Source organism: Heterodontus francisci, chromosome 36 (genome assembly GCF_036365525.1).
Source record: "Heterodontus francisci isolate sHetFra1 chromosome 36, sHetFra1.hap1, whole genome shotgun sequence".
NCBI lineage: Eukaryota > Metazoa > Chordata > Chondrichthyes > Heterodontiformes > Heterodontidae > Heterodontus > Heterodontus francisci.
The window spans coordinates 30,388,747-30,410,580 of record NC_090406.1 but is presented as its reverse complement, the minus strand read 5'-3'; the positions used below and the strand labels follow the sequence as shown (position 1 = coordinate 30,410,580).

Sequence of the window (21,834 nt, the reverse complement as noted above, 5' to 3'; positions counted from 1 at the left end):
CTAAAGTCTGATCTTCTGACTGGCTTGTATAGCTAGATGTAATGCATTATAGGTTATAAGCTGGAGTTGGTTCCTATAGATGGTGCTGTAAATAATTTCAGGCTTGCTATATACAGAATTGGGAACCAAAGAATTGTTCTTTGTTTCATACTGAGAGCTTATGAAATGAGTTTCCTTTTGATTTGGGCTTGTATGTAGACATTTCCCTTGGGACAGCTGGACAGAAACCTGGGATGAATCTGACATTGTGGAGATTTTCTTTTTCCTTTCAGTGGAGTTGCTTCATTAACCATTTTCTACCATCCCAAGCTATTTTTGTTCAGTGCCTCTCTTAATTCAGACTCTGTCTCTGTGGTGCCAAATCGTATATTTTGTTGTCTTTAGGATTGAATTTCCTCTGTGCTGTCTTTTGCAGTTAACATATTGCATAAGATTTGCTTGTTTCAGTCACTGCCTGTTTTTGTTTTGGAAACACATACGCATGAATTTGATACAAAATGAATGAATTAATCAGGGCCCTATAAATGGCACAGAAGAAATTCAGCCCATCTGTGTTTCAGCTACATATTGCAAAATGAAAACAATTAACTGGGTGCAAAAATCATCCCCTCCCTGCCACTGAGTTAACTTGCTATTACTGTTGCTGCCCAATGTGGAGCAATTTCACCATGAGTGCATGGGCTTGCATTACTGCCAGTGTGTCAGTCAACATCTGCTGCTCTTGTGAACTCGCCTCCTGCCGATTCTTCAGATTGCTTTTGCTCGCTTTTTGAAGTTGGGGTTGTCAACTCTGGTTGAATGTATTCCTGGAGATTTCATCACGCAACCTCCTACCTCCGAACGCTCTTCGCAATCAAACAGTCTTTATCCCCATCTCCAATATTTTTATAACTAATGAAACAAAATTGTCTGAAGAAAATGACAAAGGCACTTTTAGAATACCCTTGAGTTACTCTCGAGTGTCCAGGCGATTAATCTTTAATTGGTAGAGACTCCAGGACAATCCTGGAAGCTGGGTAATCCTACTCAAAGTGCAGTCTCTGGCAGAAAGGGGCTGATGTAATCCTGTTAGGCCCAGGGAGGGGGGAAATGTTCCAGTCAAGGCATTAGTGCTAGTGCCTAGGAAGTATCTTTCAGACTCGCTGTTGCAGGGACATGCTGCCGAGAAATATGTTTTCTGTCTAAAATGGCCAGCAGCTCTGCCTGTTAATTTGTGCCTGGATTAAAGTCAGACCCTGATCTCAATTAGATGCTGATTGAATATTGCATCCGGTGGACATAAATGAAGTTATCATTGTTATACATGCAAACGTGGCTGCCTTTTTGTACACAAGAACCCAATAAACAGCACTAAATAAAAGACCAGTTATTCTTCAAACAGGTTATTAACCAGGTCACTGGAAGAACTCTTGAGCTTTTACATATGAGCAGACAGGTGGGGCCTTATTTTAATACCTCATTCAAAAGATGATCCCTTTGACAAAGTGTCAGCCTGGATTGTGTTCAAGTACCTTGTGCTTAAAGCCAACTGATTGAGCTAACTTGCATCTTCAAAAATTTCGAAATTCACTTACACAAGTTTCTTTTACCCAAGGACACAACTCGGGTAGGAAATGGGCAACCACGTGTTGAACTTCTCCCTGCATGTTCTGAAGAAATTTCACTCATTTACAACATCCTTGACCAACACTGGGAGTTATTAAATCTGATCAGTGGATATGGAATGATTTTAATTGTTTAGAGCTCTGATGCAGCTTTCCTTCCTCATGTTGGAATAGGTGTGGTCTTGAGCTCTGCCAGGGCAGGCCCTTGAATATTGGTCCTGAATCAGGTACTTTTACCATTTTAGCTAGGGTCTTAATTGCAGAAAGTCTAAGTTCAGGTTTAGCTTCATCCCTGGTTGTGTATCATGAGACACCAGCATTTAAAGTCAGGGATGTTGTGAATGCTTCACCTATCTCTCTGTATTATTGTGGTATATGTTTAGGAATAATACCAATACACTCTTTTGACACTATTCTTTGATTTAAATAAAACTGGGCCAAACAGATCCCTTTCAAGTTCAGCTGAGAAATATTGAGGAGTTCGTCGCATCACTGCAGTCTGTTGGAGACTGCCAAACAGTGGAAAGGAGATTATATTTGTAGTCAAATTATAGTTGCAAGAGATTTTATTATACAAATATAGACTGGAATAGGGAAAATGTTTGTGGTGAGAAGGGACTTTTTTTTTCTCCGGTGCATTCAGGACAATTTTCTTAGTCAACGTGTTGCCAGTCCATCAAGAAAGAAGTGCAACTTGTCCTCGTTTTCTAGACCATGAAGCAAGGAGTTGGCCTAAAAATAGGTGAACATTTGTGAAAAATGGTCCTTGGGTTTAGTGTCAGTGGAGGTCAAAGTTGGGAGGACTTGCCCAGATTAAATGGAAGGAAAAAACCATAAATAGAAGCATGAAGCAGCAATGGAAAATATTTAAATGAGATGCAAAGGTTACAAATCAAGTACCTTCCAGTAAAGTAGTTTTGAATGCTATGAATGAATAGGGAGATAAAGGGAAAAAAATCACATATAGTGCCTTTACTATACCCTCAATTTCTTTGTGATTAGATTAGATTAGAGATACAGCACTGAAACAGGCCCTTCGGCCCACCAAGTCTGTGCCGAACATCGACCACCCATTTATACTAATCCTACACTAATCCCATATTCCTACCAAACATCCCCACCTGTCCCTATATTTCCCAACCACCTACCTATACTAGTGGCAATTTATAATGGCCAACTTACCTATCAACCTGCAAGTCTTTTGGCTTGTGGGAGGAAACCGGAGCACCCGGAGAAAACCCACGCAGACACAGGGAGAACTTGCAAACTCCACACAGGCAGTACCCGGAATCGAACCCGGGTCTCTGGAGCTGTGAGGCTGCGGTGCTAACCACTGCGCCACTGTGCCGCCCATTGTGAAGTTGTCATTGTTATACATGCAAACATGGCTGCCTTTTTGTGTGCAAGAACCCTATAAACAGCACGAAATAAATTACCAGTTATTCCTCAAACAGATTATTAACCAGGTCACTGGAAGAACTCTTGCGCTTTTACATATGAGCAGACAGGTGGGGCCTTATTTTAATACCTCATTCAAAAGATGATCCCTTTGACAAAGTGTCAGCCTGGAACATGTTCAAGTACCTTGTGCTTAAAGCCCAAACTTCTGTATGAGGAGAAAATGTTACCAACTGATTGAGCTAACTTCCATCTTCAAAAATTTCGAAATTCACTTACACAAGTTTCTTTTACCCAAGAACACAACTGATGGAATATTGGGCATAACTATAGTTTCTAACATGACAAGCTCATGTCCAATTGCATTCCCATTTGGTTTTGTTGTGTGTATTCTAGGTGAGATCACTGGGTTCCTGTTTTGACAGAAAACAAACTGAATTGCAGTATGCAATTCCAAAACATTTTTTGAAAAGAAATCCTCAAATCCAGTTTTTTATAAAAAGGAGTTTAACTTAGAAGCCTTAGTCGGTGGACTTTTTATGGGGCTGTTTTTCAATTGTTAGCTTATTTTTGGTGCAGTATGGCTCAGTTATTAACCAGCTTTTGCAAGTTTTGTGTGTTGGCTTGTATGATGCATGCCAGTCTGTCTGCATGTAGGCACCACTGAACAGTGCTCAGAAACCTGGATGACCTCCTTTCCTTTTTTTCCTGGGTGCTGAGGCCAACTGTAGTGCCCTATTTCTGCCCTGGCTGAGATTATTAAACTCTGCACAGATCAGTTGAGGCAGAGACCATTGCATCTTTTAATTGAATGTTGAATAACTGTTTGAAACACAGGAAGAAGATGGGCTACAGAGAGCCAGCAGGGCAGTGGATTAGTTTTGAATTGCTCTAATCAAGGACTGACACACACCTGATGGGCCAAATGGCCCCTTTCTATGCTCCAAGCTTCTATGGTTCTATCTGGATGAAAGATCTCAGACCTGAAATGTCAACTCTGGTTTGTCTCTCCACAGCCCGCATCCCATGAAATACTGCCTAACCTGCTGAATATTTCCAGCATTTTCTGGTTTTGTTTCAGATTTCCAGCATCTGCAGTATTTTGCTTTTGTATGGATCTATCTGGGCTGCACTTCTGCACTAAGTAGCTCAATACCACACTATGCGGTGCACTTAACCACTGAGCCATTGTACGTCTAAGCACCAGTTAAAAGACCCAGAAAGGGGTTGCTTCCTGTGTAGCCAGTATTTGATCAGTGGAGCAATGAAATGTTGTGAGTACAATGTTAAGTCCTCCTCACAGCTGCAACATTTATTGTGATGCAATGAAATGAAACATGGACAGAAACTGGTTCAGCAAGAAACCCACAAAGTGGCCTGTAATTAATTACTGTAAAGAAAAGCATTAACGTGGGTGGGAATGGGGAACCCTAATGTATTTTCTTGTAGGAGGCCTGAGTAATTGGATAAATAAATGTGCCTTAATTGACCTTTGGGTTGGTGAGAAGAGGGATGGGCACAGACCCATCCCATAGCACACACAAGCCTACCCAACACATGCTTAACCTTTTTTGACTTTTCTTCCATCTCTTGGGCACTAATCCTTTGCTTAGCTTATAGTTCCACAGTGCCAGTGCCTCTCAGGCTTTAGGACTAGGTTTCAGTCTTAAAATAAAAGCAAAATACTGCAGATGCTGGAAATCTGAAATAAAAACAAGAATTGCTGGAAATACTCAGCAGGTCTGGCAGCATCTGTGGAGACAGAAGCAGAGTTAACATTTCAGGTTAGTGACCCTTCAACAGAACTGTTTCCAGCATTTCTTGTTTTTATTTCAGTCTTCATAATTGAGCTTTGAGGGTGCATCAGTGTAAAATGTCCCTGAGCTGAGCCTGATCCAGTTGTCTTTTGGCTCCATCTCACCAGCTGACTGTCAACTGGAATTTCTACTGAGCAATAGAGGCTGGAGCCTGAATGGCCCCCTTCGGATGGTGACTTCCAAGTGATATCTGGTTTGAGATGGAAACACTCACTAGGAATTGAGAAATGTAGCAACATAGAAAAAGGAGCAGGAGTAGGCCATTCGGCCCTTCGAGCCTGTACCGCCATTCAATACGATCATGGCTGATCGTCCAAACTCAGTACCCTGTTCCTACCTACTCCCCCTATCCCTTGATCCCTTTAGCCCTAAGAACTATATCTAACTCTCTTTCTTGAATATATTTAATGATTTGACATCAACTGCTTTCTGAGGTAGAGAATTCCACAGGTTCACCACTCTCTGGGTGAAGAAATCCCTCCTCATCTCCGTCCTAAATAGCTTACCCCTTATCCTTAGATTGTGATCCCTCGTCCTGGACTCCCCCGCCATCGGAAACATCTTTCCTGCATCTAGTCTGTCCAGCCCTGATAAAATTTTGTAGGTTTCTGAGATCCCCTCTCATTCCTCAAAACTCTAGCAAATACAAGCCTAATTGACCCAATCCCTCTTCATACGTCAGTCCTGCCATCCCAGGAATCAGTCTGGTGAACCTTTGCTGCACTCCCTCCATAGCAAGAACATTCTTCCTCAGATAAGGAGACCAAAACTGCGCACAATACTCCAGATGTGGCCTCACCAAGGCCTTGTATAATTGCAGCAAGACATCCTTGCTCCTGTACACGAATCCTCTCGCTATGAAGGCCAACATACCATTTGCCTTCTTAACTGCCTGCTGCACCTGCATGCTTACTTTCAGCGACTGGTGCACAAGGACACCCAGGTCTCACTGCACCTCTCCCTTTCCCAATCTATTCAGATAATCTGCCTTTCTATTTTTGCCACCAAAGTGGATAACCTCACATTTATCCACATTATACTGCATCTGTCATGTATTTACCTGAGGTGCATTAAGGAGAACTTTTTTAGCCAGTATGTAGCAAATCCAACAAGAGAAGGCGCAGTTTTAGACTTCATTTTAGGAAATGAAGATGGGCAGGTGGAAGGAATGGCAGTAGGAGAGCATTTTGGTGGTAGTGATCATAATTGTCAGTTTTAACATTAACTATGGAAAAGGACAGAGATAGAACAGGAGTTCGAGTTCTCAATTGGGGCAAAGCCAATTTTACTAAGCTGAGGAGTGATTTAGCGAAAGTGGACTGGAAACAGCTACTTGAAGGTAAATCAGTGATGGAGCAGTGGATGGCATTCAAAGGGGAGATTCAAGGGGTTCAGAGTAAACATGTTCTCACAAAGGAAAAGGGTGAGATGGCCAAATCTAGAGTCCCATGGATGTCAAGGAGCTTACAGGGTAAGACTAGGCAGAAAAAGAAAGCTTATGTCTGACACTGAGAACTCAATACTACAGAAAGCTGAGAGGAATATAGAAATTGGAGGGGTGAAATCAAAAAGGAAATTAGGAAAGCAAAGAGAGGGCATGAAAGAATATTGGCAAGCAAAATAAAGGTGAACCCAAAGATGTTTTATCAATAAATTAAGAGTAAGAGGATAACTAAGGAGAGAATAGGGCCCATAAAAGACCAAAATGATAACCTATGTGCAGGGGCGGAAGGTTTTGGTATTGTTCTTGATGAATACTTTGCGTCTGTCTTCACAAAAGAGGGGGACGATGCAAATATTAGAGGAGTGTGAAGTATTGGATGTGATCAACATAGGGAGCGGATGTATTAATGGGATTAGCATCCTTGAAAGTTGATAAATCACCAGGGTCAGATGAAATGTACCCCAGGCTGTTAAAAGAAGCAAGAGAGGAAATAGCGGAAGGTCTGATCATCATTTTCCAGTCCTCACTGGATACAGGTGTGGTGCCGGAGGATTGGAGAATTGCTAACATTGTACCTCTGTTTTAAAAAGGGAGCGAAGGATAGACTGAATAATTACAGGCCAATCAGTCTAACCTCAGTAGTGGGCAAATTATTGGAATCTATACTGAGAGACAGGATAAACTGTCACTTAGACAGGCACAGGTTAATCAAGGATAGTCAGTATGGATTTGTTAAGGGGAAGATCTTGTTTGACCAACTTGATCGAATTTTTTGAAGAAGTAACAAGGAGGGTAGTGAAGTTAATGTGGTCTACATGCATTTAAGCAAGGCTTTTGACAAGATCCCACATGGCAGACTAGTTCAAAAAAATATATAATCCCATGGGATCCAGGGAAATGCAGCAAGGTGGATACAAAATTGGCTCAGTGGCAGGAAACAAAGGGTAACTGTTGATGGGTGTTTTTGAGACTAGAGTGCTGTTTCCAGTGGTCTTTTGCAGGGCTCAGTACTGGGTGCCCTGCTTTTCATCGTATATATTAACGATTTGGACATAAACTTAGGGGGCATGATCAAGAAGTTTGAAGATGAGACAACGATTGGCCATGTGGTAGATAGCGAGAAGGATAGCTGTAGGCTGCAGGAAGATATTGATGGTTGATCAGATGGGCAGAAAAGTGGCAAATGGAATTCAACTTGGAGAAGTGTGAGGTGATTCATTTGGGGAGGTCAAACAAGGCAAAAGAATGCACGATTAATAGGAAAATACTGAGAGGTGTAGAGGAAGTGAGGGACCTTGGAGTGAATGTCCACAGATCCCTGAAGGTAGCAGGACAGGTCGATAAAGTGGTTAAGAAGGCATATGGAAGTCTTCCTTTATTAACAGAGGTATAGAATATAACCTCCCTGCTCTTATGCTGGAACTGTATAACTCATTGGCCACAACTTGAGTACCATGTGCAGTTCTGGTCACTTTATTACAGAAAGAATGTAATTGCACTAGACAGGGTACAGAGGAGATTTTTGCCAGGACTGCAGAAATGCAGCTATGAGGAAAGACTGGATAGGCTGGGGTTGTTCTCCTTGAAACAGAGAAGGCTGAGGGGAGATCTGATTGAAATGTACAAAATTGAGAGGGACCTGGCTAGAGTGGAGGTGAAGGGCCCATTCACCTTAGTAGAGAGGTCAGTGACTAGGGGGCATAGATTTAAAGTGATTGGTATAAAAACTAGAGGAGAGATGAAGAAAATCTTTTTCACCCAGAGGGTGGTGATGGTCTGGAACTCACTGCCTGAAAGGGTAGTTGAGGCAGAAACCCTCAACTCATTCAAAAGAAGTCTGGATATGCACCTCCAGTGCTGTAATCTGCAGGGCTACGGGCCAAATGCTGGAAGGTGGGATTAGAATGGGTGGATCATTTTTCGGCCGGCACGCACACACTATGGGTCAAAAGGCCTCTTTCTGTGCCTTAAACTTTCTATGATTCTGTTCTGAGATATGCACTTATGGTTCATTTGTAGAAAGGATTTAACTGTTAGAAGCATGATCACTTTACTCGGCGTTCTTCAAACTTCAAGTGGACGCAGTGAGAGAATTGGCCATGTCCGTATTTGCACTTGAAATCCCAGTGACCACACTGGAAACCAAACTATTCAAAGATGGTGGCTTTAAACCCTGGACATGTCTGCTGTCTTGTATGGATGTGCTGGTATGGAAGAAATTGGTGAAAATGTTTTTTCAAAAAAAAACCCTTCAGAACTAATGCCTAATGTCCTCACCCAAAAACACAGCTAGGAATTCTGCTCGTATTCTCAGTGTTCAGGACCCTTTTGTGATCATCTTTAGATTGAGTTCCTTTTGTGATGTATTTCAACATGCGTAGGGTTGTGCATTGTGCTCTATCTCAAATACAATACTGTCCAATGCCTTGTTTGTAAATCTGTAAAATGAGATTGAGGTAGAATTCAGTTAAGTGTATGAGAATGAACTGAAAGGTATTGACTTCTGCTTGACCACCTGTTTTTCTTGTCTCTAGGATGTCTTCTGTCCTGGACGAGTGGCTGTGGCATCATGAATACTGGCTTCCACCGGGCATCACGTGGAAAGATATGGAAGATTCTGAACATGCCCAATATCCCCGACCTCGTGACCTTGTCATTGCCATCCCATATGCCTTTGTGTTTATTGCTGTCCGCTACCTGTTTGAAAGGTAGTTTGGGGTCAGGTCACCAATATTCTATGTTCTGTACTCATTTATTTCTGTATTGTATTTTTAGTCTGCATGGCGATAAATAGAAAATTCCTCTTCAAAACTACTTCACGATATGAAGTTTTTTTTTGTTTTAAAAACCCGCATAAGACAGGATTGAAGTAAGAAATATGATCAGGTACAGGCTCGATATATAAAAGACTTGCATTTATATAGCACCTTTCACGACCATCAGACGTCTCAAAGTGCTTTACAGCCGATGAAATACTTCTGAAGTGTCACTTGTAATGTAGGAAACATGGCAGCCGATTTGCATTCAGCAAGCTGCCACAAACAGCAATGTGATAATGACCAGATCATCTGTTTTGTCACCATGCTGATTGAGGGATGAATATTGGACAAGACACTAGGGAGAACTCCCCTGCTCTTCGAAATAATGCCATGGGATCTTTTACATTCAACTGAGGGGACAGATGGGGCCTCAGTTTAATGTCTCATCTGAAGACGGCAGCTACAACAGTGCGGCACTCCCTCAGAACTGCACTGGAGTTTCAGCTTGCTCATTCTCTTGATTAATCTCTTCAATAAAACAACAGGGACACTAATTTTATGTGACTATCACTATTATTACATCGTGTGATTTCAATCATGTTTTAATAACTTGATTAGCCAATCTTTTTTGACACCATTAATCCTGCAGCTTCCCCTGATTAGAATTTTTTTTTCATTGAGAAGCCCAGAGTGTCGAGTGGCAGAGAACCAGGTGATGGGCTCCGCCAAGACTGAAGTGAGAGCAGCAAAGAAAGTAATGATTAAATATTAACCCTGGGTTTTAAAAGCCGTGTTTCTACATTACAGCAGTGGCTATACTTCCAAAATAAAGTACTTCATTGTCTGTAAAACTCTTTGGGATGTCCTGAGGCTGTGTGAAGTGCTATATACATGCAACTCTTTCTTTCTGTTATCTCAGATATTAGCAATGACTACAGCATACTCTGTTCCTTCTCAAACAGCACTTTTAAAATTTCATATCTATAACCTTGGAGAAATTGAAAGTTAAATGGGCACAAAATGGACATAAATTTAACTGATTTTTTTTTTGAGGATTAATTGGAGCTAACCTGGGTGCTGGCAAACAGACTGAATCCCATTGACAAAATATGAATGAATTAAGTAACCAGGCGTCTAATCAATATTGAGCTGTTTTTATTGCAATGTGAGTGATCGATCCTGAAGTTGCAGCTTTGGGAATCCTGTGCCGATGGCCAAGGTGAATAACACGAGCGTGGTTGGAGACCCAGTCAGGTGTCATTCAGACTCCATTGCGTAGGTTTGGGGTGCTGACTCAGATTAGCAATCTGACTGTTCCTACGAGGGCTGGGGTGAGAGGAACTGGGCGACTGAGTGCCGGTGGCACTGTGCAGAAGTTTCAAACTGCAGCTGAATTAAAGAGGTCAAATAAGGGGCAGCACAGACATTAGAGAATTGATTGAAGAACACAAATTGAATAGGGAAAATAGCTTTCTGTTCTTCAATGTATTTAGAAAGTGAAAGATGAACATCCTAATCCAACAGTCAATTGTTTAAAAACTGACTACTGGTTGAATTATTTTTGATTTAAGTTTGTCACAAGTGGTGCACCTGGCATAGAATTAGCTTTGGTTTCCATTGAGCCAGGAGTCTGTAGAAACCAGGAAGAACTAGTTATTTGGTTTTTAACCCTTTGACTGCTCCAGGTAAACAAATCTGCTGATTTCAAATCCTGAACACTGAAACATGGCAGGGTTAATTTTAACCTAACTCGGCAGGTAGGAAACCTATGGGATGGGGTGGAACACAGCATTTACAACCCCATCTGTTTATGCTCTCCTTTGACTTCGATGGAGAGTAAAAACAAGCAGAGTATAAAACCAGTGTTGCATCTGATCTTGTCTGGCAGCTAGGTTAAAATTGATGTGGTCATGTTTCAGACATGAGGGGCTGAAAAAGTGGAAAAGGCTGTGGACATTGCCGGGGCTTATTGAGTAAAGTGGAGCAAGATTGTGAAGCGCTTTTTAAAATTCACTTCAAAAATAATATTTTGGTTCTTGGTTCCGAAATATATTTTAAGCCACAAGTAAAGTGAACTTTATCTCACCTCTTGATTCAAAGTCTCTATTGTCAGCTGAAAACGGTGACAATTTTCTGGAACTGTTGATGCAATCTTTTAATTGTTCTTTAGTATTAAACCAGTGCTAATCCTAAATGTCCTGATCACTTCTACTTATATAACAAATAACATTAGTACCTGTGGAGAGACAGGAAAGGAAGGTGGATGAGAAGAGAGGAGGACATTGAAGGGTGGAGGGGTGGGAGAATGAAGGGGGAAGCGCAAATACGATGAGCCGGAGAAAGAGCGAGCAATGGGCTTGATTGTTTAGTCCGAGGTCAGTAGATAATTTAACTGTTACAGAGCCTGTTATATTCTGTACCTTGACCCCACAGATAATGCTCGGTATATTATATTGATGGGTGAAAACCGAGCCAAGTTCAGAATTTTGTTTTCTTCCTCTTACTGTTACTACTCTGGGTTGGAACTCTGCTCTCATGCCCACATAAAATTAACAAGGTTTTATTACGCTTAATCTAATGAAATACTGGTAGTGAGAAATATAACACCACAATAATTTGTATTTCTATAGTACATTTAACAAAAGAAAACATTCCAAAGTGTTTGAGAAGACAAAATTTGACACTGAACCAAAAGGGAGATTAGGGAAGGTGACCAAAAGATTTGTACGAGGTAGGTTTTAAGGAGCCTCTTACAGGAGAGAGAGGAGCAAAAGGTTGTAAGGAGGGAATTCGAGCTTGGGCTGTAAGATGGCTGAATGCACGGCTGCCGGGTCAAAGGGGGGGGAGAGATGTATAGGAGGCCAAAGTTGGAAGAATGCAGAGATCTCTAAGGGTTGTAGGGCTGGAAGCACTTGCAGAAATGCCTATGGGAGGGGCATCATGGCAATGGGGTGGGGGGGGGGGGGGGGGCGGTGTGTGAAGCTATTGTGTGATTTTGAGCACGAGGATGAGAATTTAAAATTTTAGGTGTAGGTGGATTGGGAGCCAATGTAGGTCAGTGAGCACAGGGGTGACGGGTGAGTGGAAATTCATGCGTATTAAATATGAGCAGCAGCATTTCGATGAGCCTAAGTTTATGGGAGGATGGAAGGTTGTTCAGGGCAGCATTTGAAAAATTGAGTATGGAAGAGAAATGTATGGTTTTGCAGCAGATGGGCAATGCTATGGAGGTGTAAGTAGGCAACCTTTGTAGTGGAGATGATGCAGAGCCATGCTCCCTCTGAGGGCAGATAGAACGCCATGGCTGGGAACAGTCTGGTTCAGCCAGAGACTGGCTGCTGAGGGACATGGAATGGGTGATGAGGGGGCAATGTTGAGAGACTGAACTGTTGCTATTCAGAGGGACCTGGGTGTCCTTGTACACAAATCCTAGCAAGTTAACTTCAGGTACAGCAAGCAATTGGGAAATGGTATGTTAGCCTTTATTACAAAGGGATTGGAGTATAAATGTAAAGAAGCCTGACTACAATTGTACAGGGCCTTGGTGTGTTGTGGGATGACCTTAAGAGCAAACCATCTTAAGGAGCTGTAACTGAAGATCACCGGAGGTAGTACTATCATGTCACACATGACCAGTAAGTTGTGGGTGAAGCCTGACACAGCAAGACCTGTTTAGATACAGCTTGTGCAGTAACTGTGTGTGTGTGTGTGTCCCAGTTAAAGTATTATAAAACTTGCGTTTACTTCAGATATTACTTGTAGTCCTGAGTGTCATAATAGCTTACACACCAAAGGAACAAGTAATATTATATGGTGTACCTCCTTTTCAAACCCTAGGATGTAGGCCATCGAGTCCAGGGGATTTGTCGGCTTTTAGTCCCATTAATTTCTCCAGCTCTATTTCTTTACTAATACTCATTGCTTTAAGTTCCTCATTCTCACTAAACCCTTGGTTCTCCACTGCTTCCGGGATGTTTTGTGTCTATATATCTTCACTGTAGAAAAGTATTTTTAAATGTTTCTGCTATTTTCTTCTTGTAAGTCTCTTCCTTTTCCTTTTAATAGAAACTTTCACTTTTAGCCATGGTTTGTCCAGTATTCCAATGGGGCGTTTATTCCGTATTGTTATGAATTGTGAGTTAATCATTTAAATGTTTGCCATTGCTGATCTACAGTCCGAGCTTTTAATTTCTCAATCTACCTTAGTAAATTCACTCCTCATACCTACTTAGTTTGCTTTGTTCAGTTGAGCAATACAGGACTTGACACCTGGAGTCCTCTCTACAGTTTTTCTCTTGCTTATGGAAGGATACATTTACCTGAGAGGAAGTACAACAAAGGCTCACTAGACTGATTTCTGGCATGAAGGGATTGTTGTATGAGATTGAGTAGACTAGGCTTGATATTTCTCTGGAATTTTGAAGGGGCTTGAGAGGATAGATACTGGGAGGATGTTTCCCCTGGCTGGAGAGTCTAGAATCAGGAGTCAAATAAGGGGTTGACCATTTAGGACTGATGAAAAATATTTTCCTTCAGGGTTGTGAACCTTTGGAATTCCCTATCTCAGACCTGTGGATGCTCATTCAGGACTTAATTCCCTTTGTATCCAAAGATCTATTGATTTGATATGGGGAAGTGCAGGAAGGGGAAGCTGAGGTGGGAGATCAGCCGTGATCCTATTGAACTATTTCATGTGTTGTGACTCGCTTTGCAGTGTGACGCCTTGCATTGCTTGTATACTGTACACACCCAAACCCTTATTGAATAATGTTCAAGAATCATGCAGGTTGCAGTGTGAGATGGATTGGAGTGGTGATGTTGTGCTATTTCCTTGTCTGTGCAACAAACATTCACATTCATGTAGCACAATCAAAATTTAACTGAAGAAGCAATTGCTGGGCCATGGGTAGCAACAACTGCCTTCTGAACCCCTTGTTCCTCTCCTTGCAATAAAATGGTTAAACTTTAACACTGACCCATAGTTGAGTGCAGGGTATCTGCTCGACTGCTGCTAATCAAAACTACTGCATTGACAGGTCTTGCCTTTTCTGCTTATCCAGGTTGATTGCTTTACCTCTGAGCAAGCAGATGGGTGTGAAGGAGAAATCCAGAAGGATGGCCCCTCCTAAGCCTACCTTGGAGAAGGTGTATACAACACAGAGCACATGTCCTAAGGAGGTGGGCTAGTTTACTCTATATGATTCCAGCCTGGGATGGGAGGGGACTTGCAGTACGACAAAACAATTTGATGCTCTTCCAATAGACTTCACCGCAAAAAAGCAGTTTTCGTCAGCATCTTCTGTGATCTGAAATTTGCACCCGGATCAATGACCTGAATGGGTTAGCACTTCACAGGATTATGATTACCTTTTATATCACTATGTGTTGCATCAGATTTGTGAAATCTCCTGTCCATTCACTGAAGTAGGAAAGTTTCATTCAAAATAAAATCAAAGTCAGATTCATTACCAAGCAATATAATTATACAGAAGCAAAAGAAACTAGCAGTACAATATTTGACTTGCAAAATATTTTAACTGCTCTGGGGGAAAAAAGTAGTACAAGTCCAATGTTTAAATAGCTCTCTGGATGTAACCTGGGTGCTGAGTTTCAAAGGGCCACTTTTATCCCGTAACATAGAAACAGGCAGTCAACTGGGGGACTGGAGACGATGGGAACACCAGTGCTATTCAGGCAGACAAATAGAGAACTGAGGAACATCTGGAAACGAGCAGCATTTGGGCAGACATGGGACAGTGGGTGAATGATGCCTGCCTTTGGAACCAGCACTCCATGAAAGCATTGACTATGCAGACCTGCAGAATGTTCATTGATTCAAGTAGATGGGGTGCAAACAGCCATTTGGCAGGATTCATTTTGTTTTTGTGGGAAAATATATTGAGGGTCTATTTAAAAAAAAAAGAGGGTGGTGTGTTATTACAAATCATTTTATAGGCCAGCAGAAGTGTCAATTAACGCTGTGGCTGATGCATGGTGATGTCCATCAGTGGTCTATACTACATAACAAATGTCATAATTCCTGACTGGTGATTTCAAAACCTAGCTCGGTTTGACATTATTCACCTGTGTCCCTGACTGGTAACCTGATCCTGCTGGAACTGATTTCCATGTGAGACTAGGGACTGTTCAGAAAAGAGTGTGTGTAAGACTGGCATTCTGCCACCTGTCCTCTGCAATAACTGAATGACTTTGACTTTTGATGATTGACTGCTTTGATCTGATCTATTTTTATTAGAGCAGCCAAAAGTCATTCTGCAGCATCACCCTCTGGGCTTAGGGCTAGTACTGAATCCCTGTGGTGCTGGCATTCCAGTAAAGAGGAGGCTCTTGCACAGTGAGCACAGAGAACTGAGCTGCAACACACAACGGCATAACTGCCAGAATTTTCCTGCTTCCCTCAAGCTGTCGATCGTATGACTATACAGAACAAACATATATTCAACTTGCCAGCTATGCCTAAGTGCAAGCCTGCTTGGTTAGTCCGAGCATTCTTCAGGATGGGGCATCCCACAGAGCTGCTTGTTGAGTGGATCTGACAGTCGGGAAGTTGGAATGGCCTAGGACTGGAACAGTTTTAAAGTCTGTCAGCAACTGGGGCGGAAAAAGTAATTCTAAAATAAAGATCCTTCGTTAGAGAGCACACAAGGGCTCTGTCTGAAACATCAACCAGGCTGTTCTCTGCCAGCTGATTTTGGAGACCACTCTTGACACACAACATAGTGTGTCCCATCCTTCTGGGAAACTGTTACCCAATGCAAGACACCCCACACTCCATCCTCTTCTCTGTCAACGCACACTCAAATTTATGGGGTTTTTTTCCACCTGAGGGGGATGAAAATGAGGGGCAAAAAATAAATTGGAGTTTGTTCTGAATGCTTTTGGATAATCTAAATGTGGGGGCAGACTCTGCTGTCTGGTGAAGTCACAGTGTAAGTTACTGATTGCCAGTACAAGCTGTGCATTCATAAGAATGAGCAGAAAGGTTGATCAGTGTGTTTTACTCTGTTTATTGCAGAGTGATCTCCTTGCCCTTTCCAAGCAGTGTGACACCTCGATGCAAGAGGTGAAGATATGGTTTCGGCACCGGAGAAATTGGGACAGACCCAGCATCACCCAGAAATTCTGTGAAGCCAGGTAAGAATGATGAGGCAATTAAACTAAGAGTGATAGTAGGCTCGTCCTAATATCAGACATAGAGGTGGCTCCAATATGTTAGCTTCTAACAATTCTGAAATCAGATGTGCCTCCCTACCACAGTTAGTTCTGTTGCAGAGATCCTGCCTTTCCTTTGCCTGGGTATTTTTTTTTTAAAATGTTGCAAAGTAATTCTAAAATACAATTAGAAACTAAGTGGTCGCTTGGGTTAAATACACCATCCAGTGTGGTGCTGAAACATCCAGCCACACGACAAGAAGATGCCAGGCTCAGGCTCCATCTATTATCTATGCTGAGTTAGTGGTTACAATTTGTCTTGGTGCCCTAGGTTTGGAGAGGGGGTGAGGGAGGGAAGAGACTCACCTTGGAGTTGCTGCCTACCAGCTCTACAGCATTGCCCATCTCCGCCCATCTGCTGCTGAAACCCTCATCCAATGCTTTTGCCGTGAGATATTAAGCTAAGATCACGTCTGGCTGCTCTGCTGGCTTAGGTGGATCTTAAAGATCCCTTGGTACTTTTTGAAGAGGAGCAGGGAGTTCCCAGCGTTTTGGCCAACAACCAACAAATATTTAAAAAAATTAACTGGCCATTCATCTCATTGCTGATTGTGGGATCTTGTCCACAAAATGGCTGCCAGCTTTGTCTAGATAGCAACAATCATTGCACTTCAAACTAATTAATTGTGAATTAATTCTGCTCAGTGGTGTGTTTGGCGAGTGATAATTCTTGTTGAATTCCAAACTGCTTAGTCCCAAAACTTCCCATCTGATGAAACACATCTATCCCAAGTGCTGCAACTAACGACCTGTTTACTCACTGAAAACAATGTCAACCAAACCAAGTTGGATTTGATGGCCCAATAAATATTGATCAGATCTCTGATAGATTTGTGAAAAGGTGTTTCCAGGATTAGGCAACTGTTGTAGAGTCAGTAATTTATGGCACAGAAGGAGGCCGTTTGGCCCATCGGGTCCATGCCAGTTCTCCACGGGGCAATCAAGTCAGCCCCACTCCCCATAGCCTTGCAAGTATACAATTACGTAAGAAAAGACTCCCCCAAGACCTTACCAAAGAAGATGAATGGATTGAAGAATGAGGAAAGCATAAACTGCAGCAAGTGTATACCAGAATGTCTAGAGAAGTAGTAATTTAAAAGTCAGAGCTTATTCTTGCAGAACTAGATTACATTAATGAGCAATCTGAAAGTTTGAGAGTAGTGAATGGGCCTATTCTAATATTTGGCATTTCAGTCTAATCTCTGTAAGACCATGGATTTCTGAGTTCTGCCCTTTGTGGGAAATATGGTTCCATGGGGTGATGAGTGCTGAGTGGCAGGCTAGTGTTCCTAGTGCTTATTGAGAGTTTCTTTGTATTGTGTGATTGACTTTAAGAGTAATGTCCCTTTAAGATCATTAGTATGCTAATGAGCTAGTGCCAGGACATAATCATCTGACTGGGTGCCAGTCTCTTTCTGCAACTGTAACACCAAGAGACAAGTCCTGTAAATGGTTAGCTCTGCACCGTATATACTTGTTAGCAGTTTTAATAAAGCTGTTTGAGATCTTCAACAACCTGGACTCCACGCACCTCATTTATGTTGCATCAGACAACATAAAAAGCTTCTCATTACATGGTGGCAGCTGTGGTGAGAAGACTAGATAGAAGACCACTGGAAAACATCTTTAAAAACTACCTACAGCTAAAAGAGAAAGTTTCAAAGAAATAATGGCCCAAACAGTGAAGAAAACTCTTACCTCCAGCTGTAGAAGACAGAGTGCTGAACAACAGGCTGCAAATCAATCACTGTGATCTGGTGAGTCAGTGCACCATCTGTACAGGAACCCCAGTTTAAAAAAGCTTTGAAGTGATAGCAAAAGGATGTTTTTTTAAAAGGCTCAGTAAAAGTAAAAACCAGGGAAACCCAATCCCTATGTCAGGCTGATTTGTTTTCAAAGGCTCCCTCACGCTGATTGGGTCCGTGCCTTACAGGAGGCGCCCGACAGCAAAAAGTGTGGGAATCCTCCATACACGCAGCTCCTAGCTAGAGCTATAAAAAAGAAACCCATTAAATAACTCCAGCATGAAGAGCTTTCATTCACTCAGCCAGTTTTTAAAAAAATAACTCCTAAAACCACTTGTATGAAGAATTGCCTTTTTAACAGTTGTTTGAACAAACCCCAGAGAGAAAAACACTTGAAATGCCTATTGCACCGCTGTACAAACATTGACTAGAGTGCTGGAAGCTAGACATACAGACAAGCACTGCTAAACACCTGCTGCTGTCCATCAAAGCAGCCAAGGGAGTTCTTTTTTTTAAAGGGAAAGCAGTACAGTCGCAGAGCAAGTTTTAAAGTAAAAGAACAGCCGGAAAATGGATACTAAACCTCCCAGCATGAACTGGAAGGCCACTGATATCCTACCTGAGTTCCAATTGTTCAAACAATGTAACTGTAGAATCAAAAAAACAGGCTGTACAAATAATAGCGATTGGAAATGAGGGATTGCACAGATTCAATACCTCTGGATTATCTGAACAGGGTCAGAAAGATCCCACAAAGATATGGAAAGTGCTGGAAGATCAGCTCCGTTTGAGAGTGAATCTTTGAATTCGCCACCTGGAATTGATGTCCTACAGGCAACAGCCACAGGAATCAACAGACCAGTTCATCAGTAGATGCTGTAGTAAGTGCAGCAAATGCAACTTCTCAAACTGATCTGTTAAGACTGAATAATGGAGCTGGTAATTATGTCAACACCCATTGAAGCGTTTCAGAAGGACCTCTTGTGGGTGGGGGGTTTGGGGGAAGAAAGGTCACAGCATTGATGCACCTACTGGAAGATGGCAGGAAATACGAAGCCATTGTAGATGCTGTTATCCATCTACAAGACCAGGTGCAGCCAACAGTATTGGCACCCTAACCAGGTGGAAAAGAGTAAGCAAGCTGTGTGGTAAGCGTGGTCTGTCAGACTCATGGCAAAATTGCCCTGCATTTTGAGACCTGTGTAAGGCGTGCAGTGTAAAAGAACACTGGGCCCGCCTATGCAGGAATTCTGGCTCCGAAGATGCAGCCAGACGTCATGGTAGAATACAAGTAAACAGAAAACAGGGCAACAGCAGCAAGGAAAGTGCCAGAGACCTGTATAAATGCAAGCCAATACACTAAGTCACCACTGAAACAGACCTGAGACAAGACCCAGACAGAAGTAATTTTCAGTGAGAAGACGAACAGGTGTTCCACATTGACGTCTTCAACATGTGTCAGGTTCACAAACGATTGGAAGCCACTATTAACGTCATGTGCCTAAAGAAAGCTGGCAAACATACACTCAAGGTCAAGATTGACACCAGCACTAGTGCAAATACTCTACCAGTCCGAATCCTCAAAGATATATACTGGAGTCACTGGGAATCAATGACACAATCGACAACTGCAAAGTTAACTGCATACAATTGGTAATCTATCCCTTGCAGTGGCACATGAACAATACAATGCAAGTGCAGCAAGTTGGCACGGAAACCACAAGCGTTTTACCTATAGACACAAGCAGACCAGCAGTGGTAGGATTTCCAGAGTGTAAGGTTCTCAACATCATAACCATTCACGAGAGCATTGCCAAGGGGAAATCTCAAGGACTGGAACCAGCTCACAGACTTTGACCAGCATCAAACAGTGCAGTCTGAAAATCCAGCAACAACACAACAATGCTGCACCTTCACTTCCACACTCTACAGAACCACCAGCAGCACAACAAGCCAGAATGGACAGGTCCATCCATGAGGCCAAGTAATCTTCCCCAAACAAGTCCTTGACCTTGAGCGCCAAGCCTTCAGATATGGAGGATGAGGAGATTCAAAGAACATGCAATGTCCTATCCATAGAGTCATAGAGTTTTACAGCACAGAAACAGGTCCTTCGGCCCAACGCGCCTGCGCTGACCATCAAGCACCCGCCCTAACTAATCCCATTTCCCAGCACGTGGCCTGTAGCCTTGTGTGTTATGGCGTTTCAAGTGTTCATCTAAATATTTCTTGAATGTCTTGAATGTTCCTGCCTCTACCACCTCTTCAGGCAGTGTGTTCCTCATTCCAACCACCCTCTGGGTGAAAAAATTCCTCCTCAACTCCCCTCTAAACCTCCTGCCCCTTACCTTAAATCTATGCCCCCTAGTTATTGACCTCTCCGCTAAAGGAAAAAGTTTCTTCCCAGCTATCCTATCAATGCCCCTCATAATTTTGTATACCTCAATCAGGTCCCCCCTCAGCCTTCTCTGCTCCAAGGAAAACAACCCCAGCCTATCCAGTCTCTCTTCATAGCTGAAATGTTCTAGCTCAGGCAACATCCTGGTGAATCTCCTCTGCACCCTCTCCATTGCATGTGTAAATAATTTTGATATCTAACTTGATATTTTTGCTTTTAGCATATGAGACTTATCTTTGGAAAGGAGGGGGATGTTGTGTAATTGCCTTTGAATGATGTCCCTTTAAGATCTTGGTATGCTAATGAGCTAAGTGCCAGGATGCAGTCATGTGAATAGGTGCCAATCTATCTCTCTGTCTCCAACTGTAACACCAAGAGGCAAGCCCTATAATGGTTAGCTCTGCATGTATATACTTGTTAGCTGTTTTAATAAACCTGTTTGAAATCTTCAACAACCTGGACTCCACACATCTCATTTATGTTGCATCAGACAACATAAAAAGCTTCTCATTACACTTCCCCTCTGGGGGAGGGTTTGTAAGAGCAGATTCTACCCTGGGTGTAATGGGAAATAGGGTTAAATTCACAAAATTCATTGTGGGGTGGGGAAGCTGTGTCAGCTGAGAGTGTTCGGGGGAAGCAGGGTCATGGTGGCTGATGGAAGCTGAGTCGGTGGGGGACTAGGGTCCAGGGGACTAAGCAGGGGGTACAGATGGGGAGTTTAAGAGCAGGGGCAACATCGGGAGATGGGATGCTGAGCAGCGGGAGGGTCATGGGGGGGCTGAGAACGTTGGGGACACAGAGGCTAAGAGCGGAGGTGTGTTGGTGGGGGGGAGAGAAAGAGCAGCACGGGCAGTGGAAGCTGAGAGTGGGGAGGGTGCTGGGGGCCGAACAGGGTGGCAGGGTCAAAGAGGCTGAGTAGGCGGGGAGTAGCATTATGGGGGCTGAATGGGGCTGGCGGGGTGAGGGGACAGGATTTTCTAAAACGTGAGCAAATCCTGAATGATTGATTGTATTGTTTCTTTGTAACAATGAGGAACTGTATGAAACCATCAGGTGAGGAGGGGTTGAAAGGCTCCCCTCTTGTCCCCCTCCCTGTTTGACCGCAACAGGGTTTATTCCTTTTTAAACAGTGGATGTGTTTACCAATTCAGTGAGTGTTTAACCCTTTTATGTGCTATGATCATAAAAGAACCAATTGGACAGGTTTTCTTGAGTTTAAATAAGAAAGAGGTTAATTTATTGTACTTAAAATCTAAACTCGATCTAAGTAAAATAATAAAACTAGGCTCCAACTTTCTCTCTCATGACACATGAGAATCTCACACACTCATAGGCTACAGAGTGATGAAGAATAGTTTGATTGGACTAGAGTCCAGAACAAATAAAAATAATATACAGTCTGTGAGATCTGATAATTCAGTTGTCTTCTGGCT

The 21,834-nt window shown here is 42.6% G+C and overlaps 1 protein-coding gene across 1 annotated transcript in view; it reads left to right on the top strand.

Annotated features, from left to right (window-relative positions):
* The window catches only part of cers4a (ceramide synthase 4a), a 71,142-nt gene that overhangs the window by 31,396 nt on the left and 17,912 nt on the right, over positions 1-21,834 (top strand). The window contains exons 2-4 of the mRNA XM_068015838.1: positions 8,798-8,971; positions 14,083-14,200; positions 16,059-16,177. Of these exons, the coding sequence (XP_067871939.1) occupies positions 8,799-8,971; positions 14,083-14,200; positions 16,059-16,177 (410 nt within the window). The 5' untranslated portion in view covers position 8,798. The remainder of the gene's footprint in view (positions 1-8,797; positions 8,972-14,082; positions 14,201-16,058; positions 16,178-21,834) is intronic.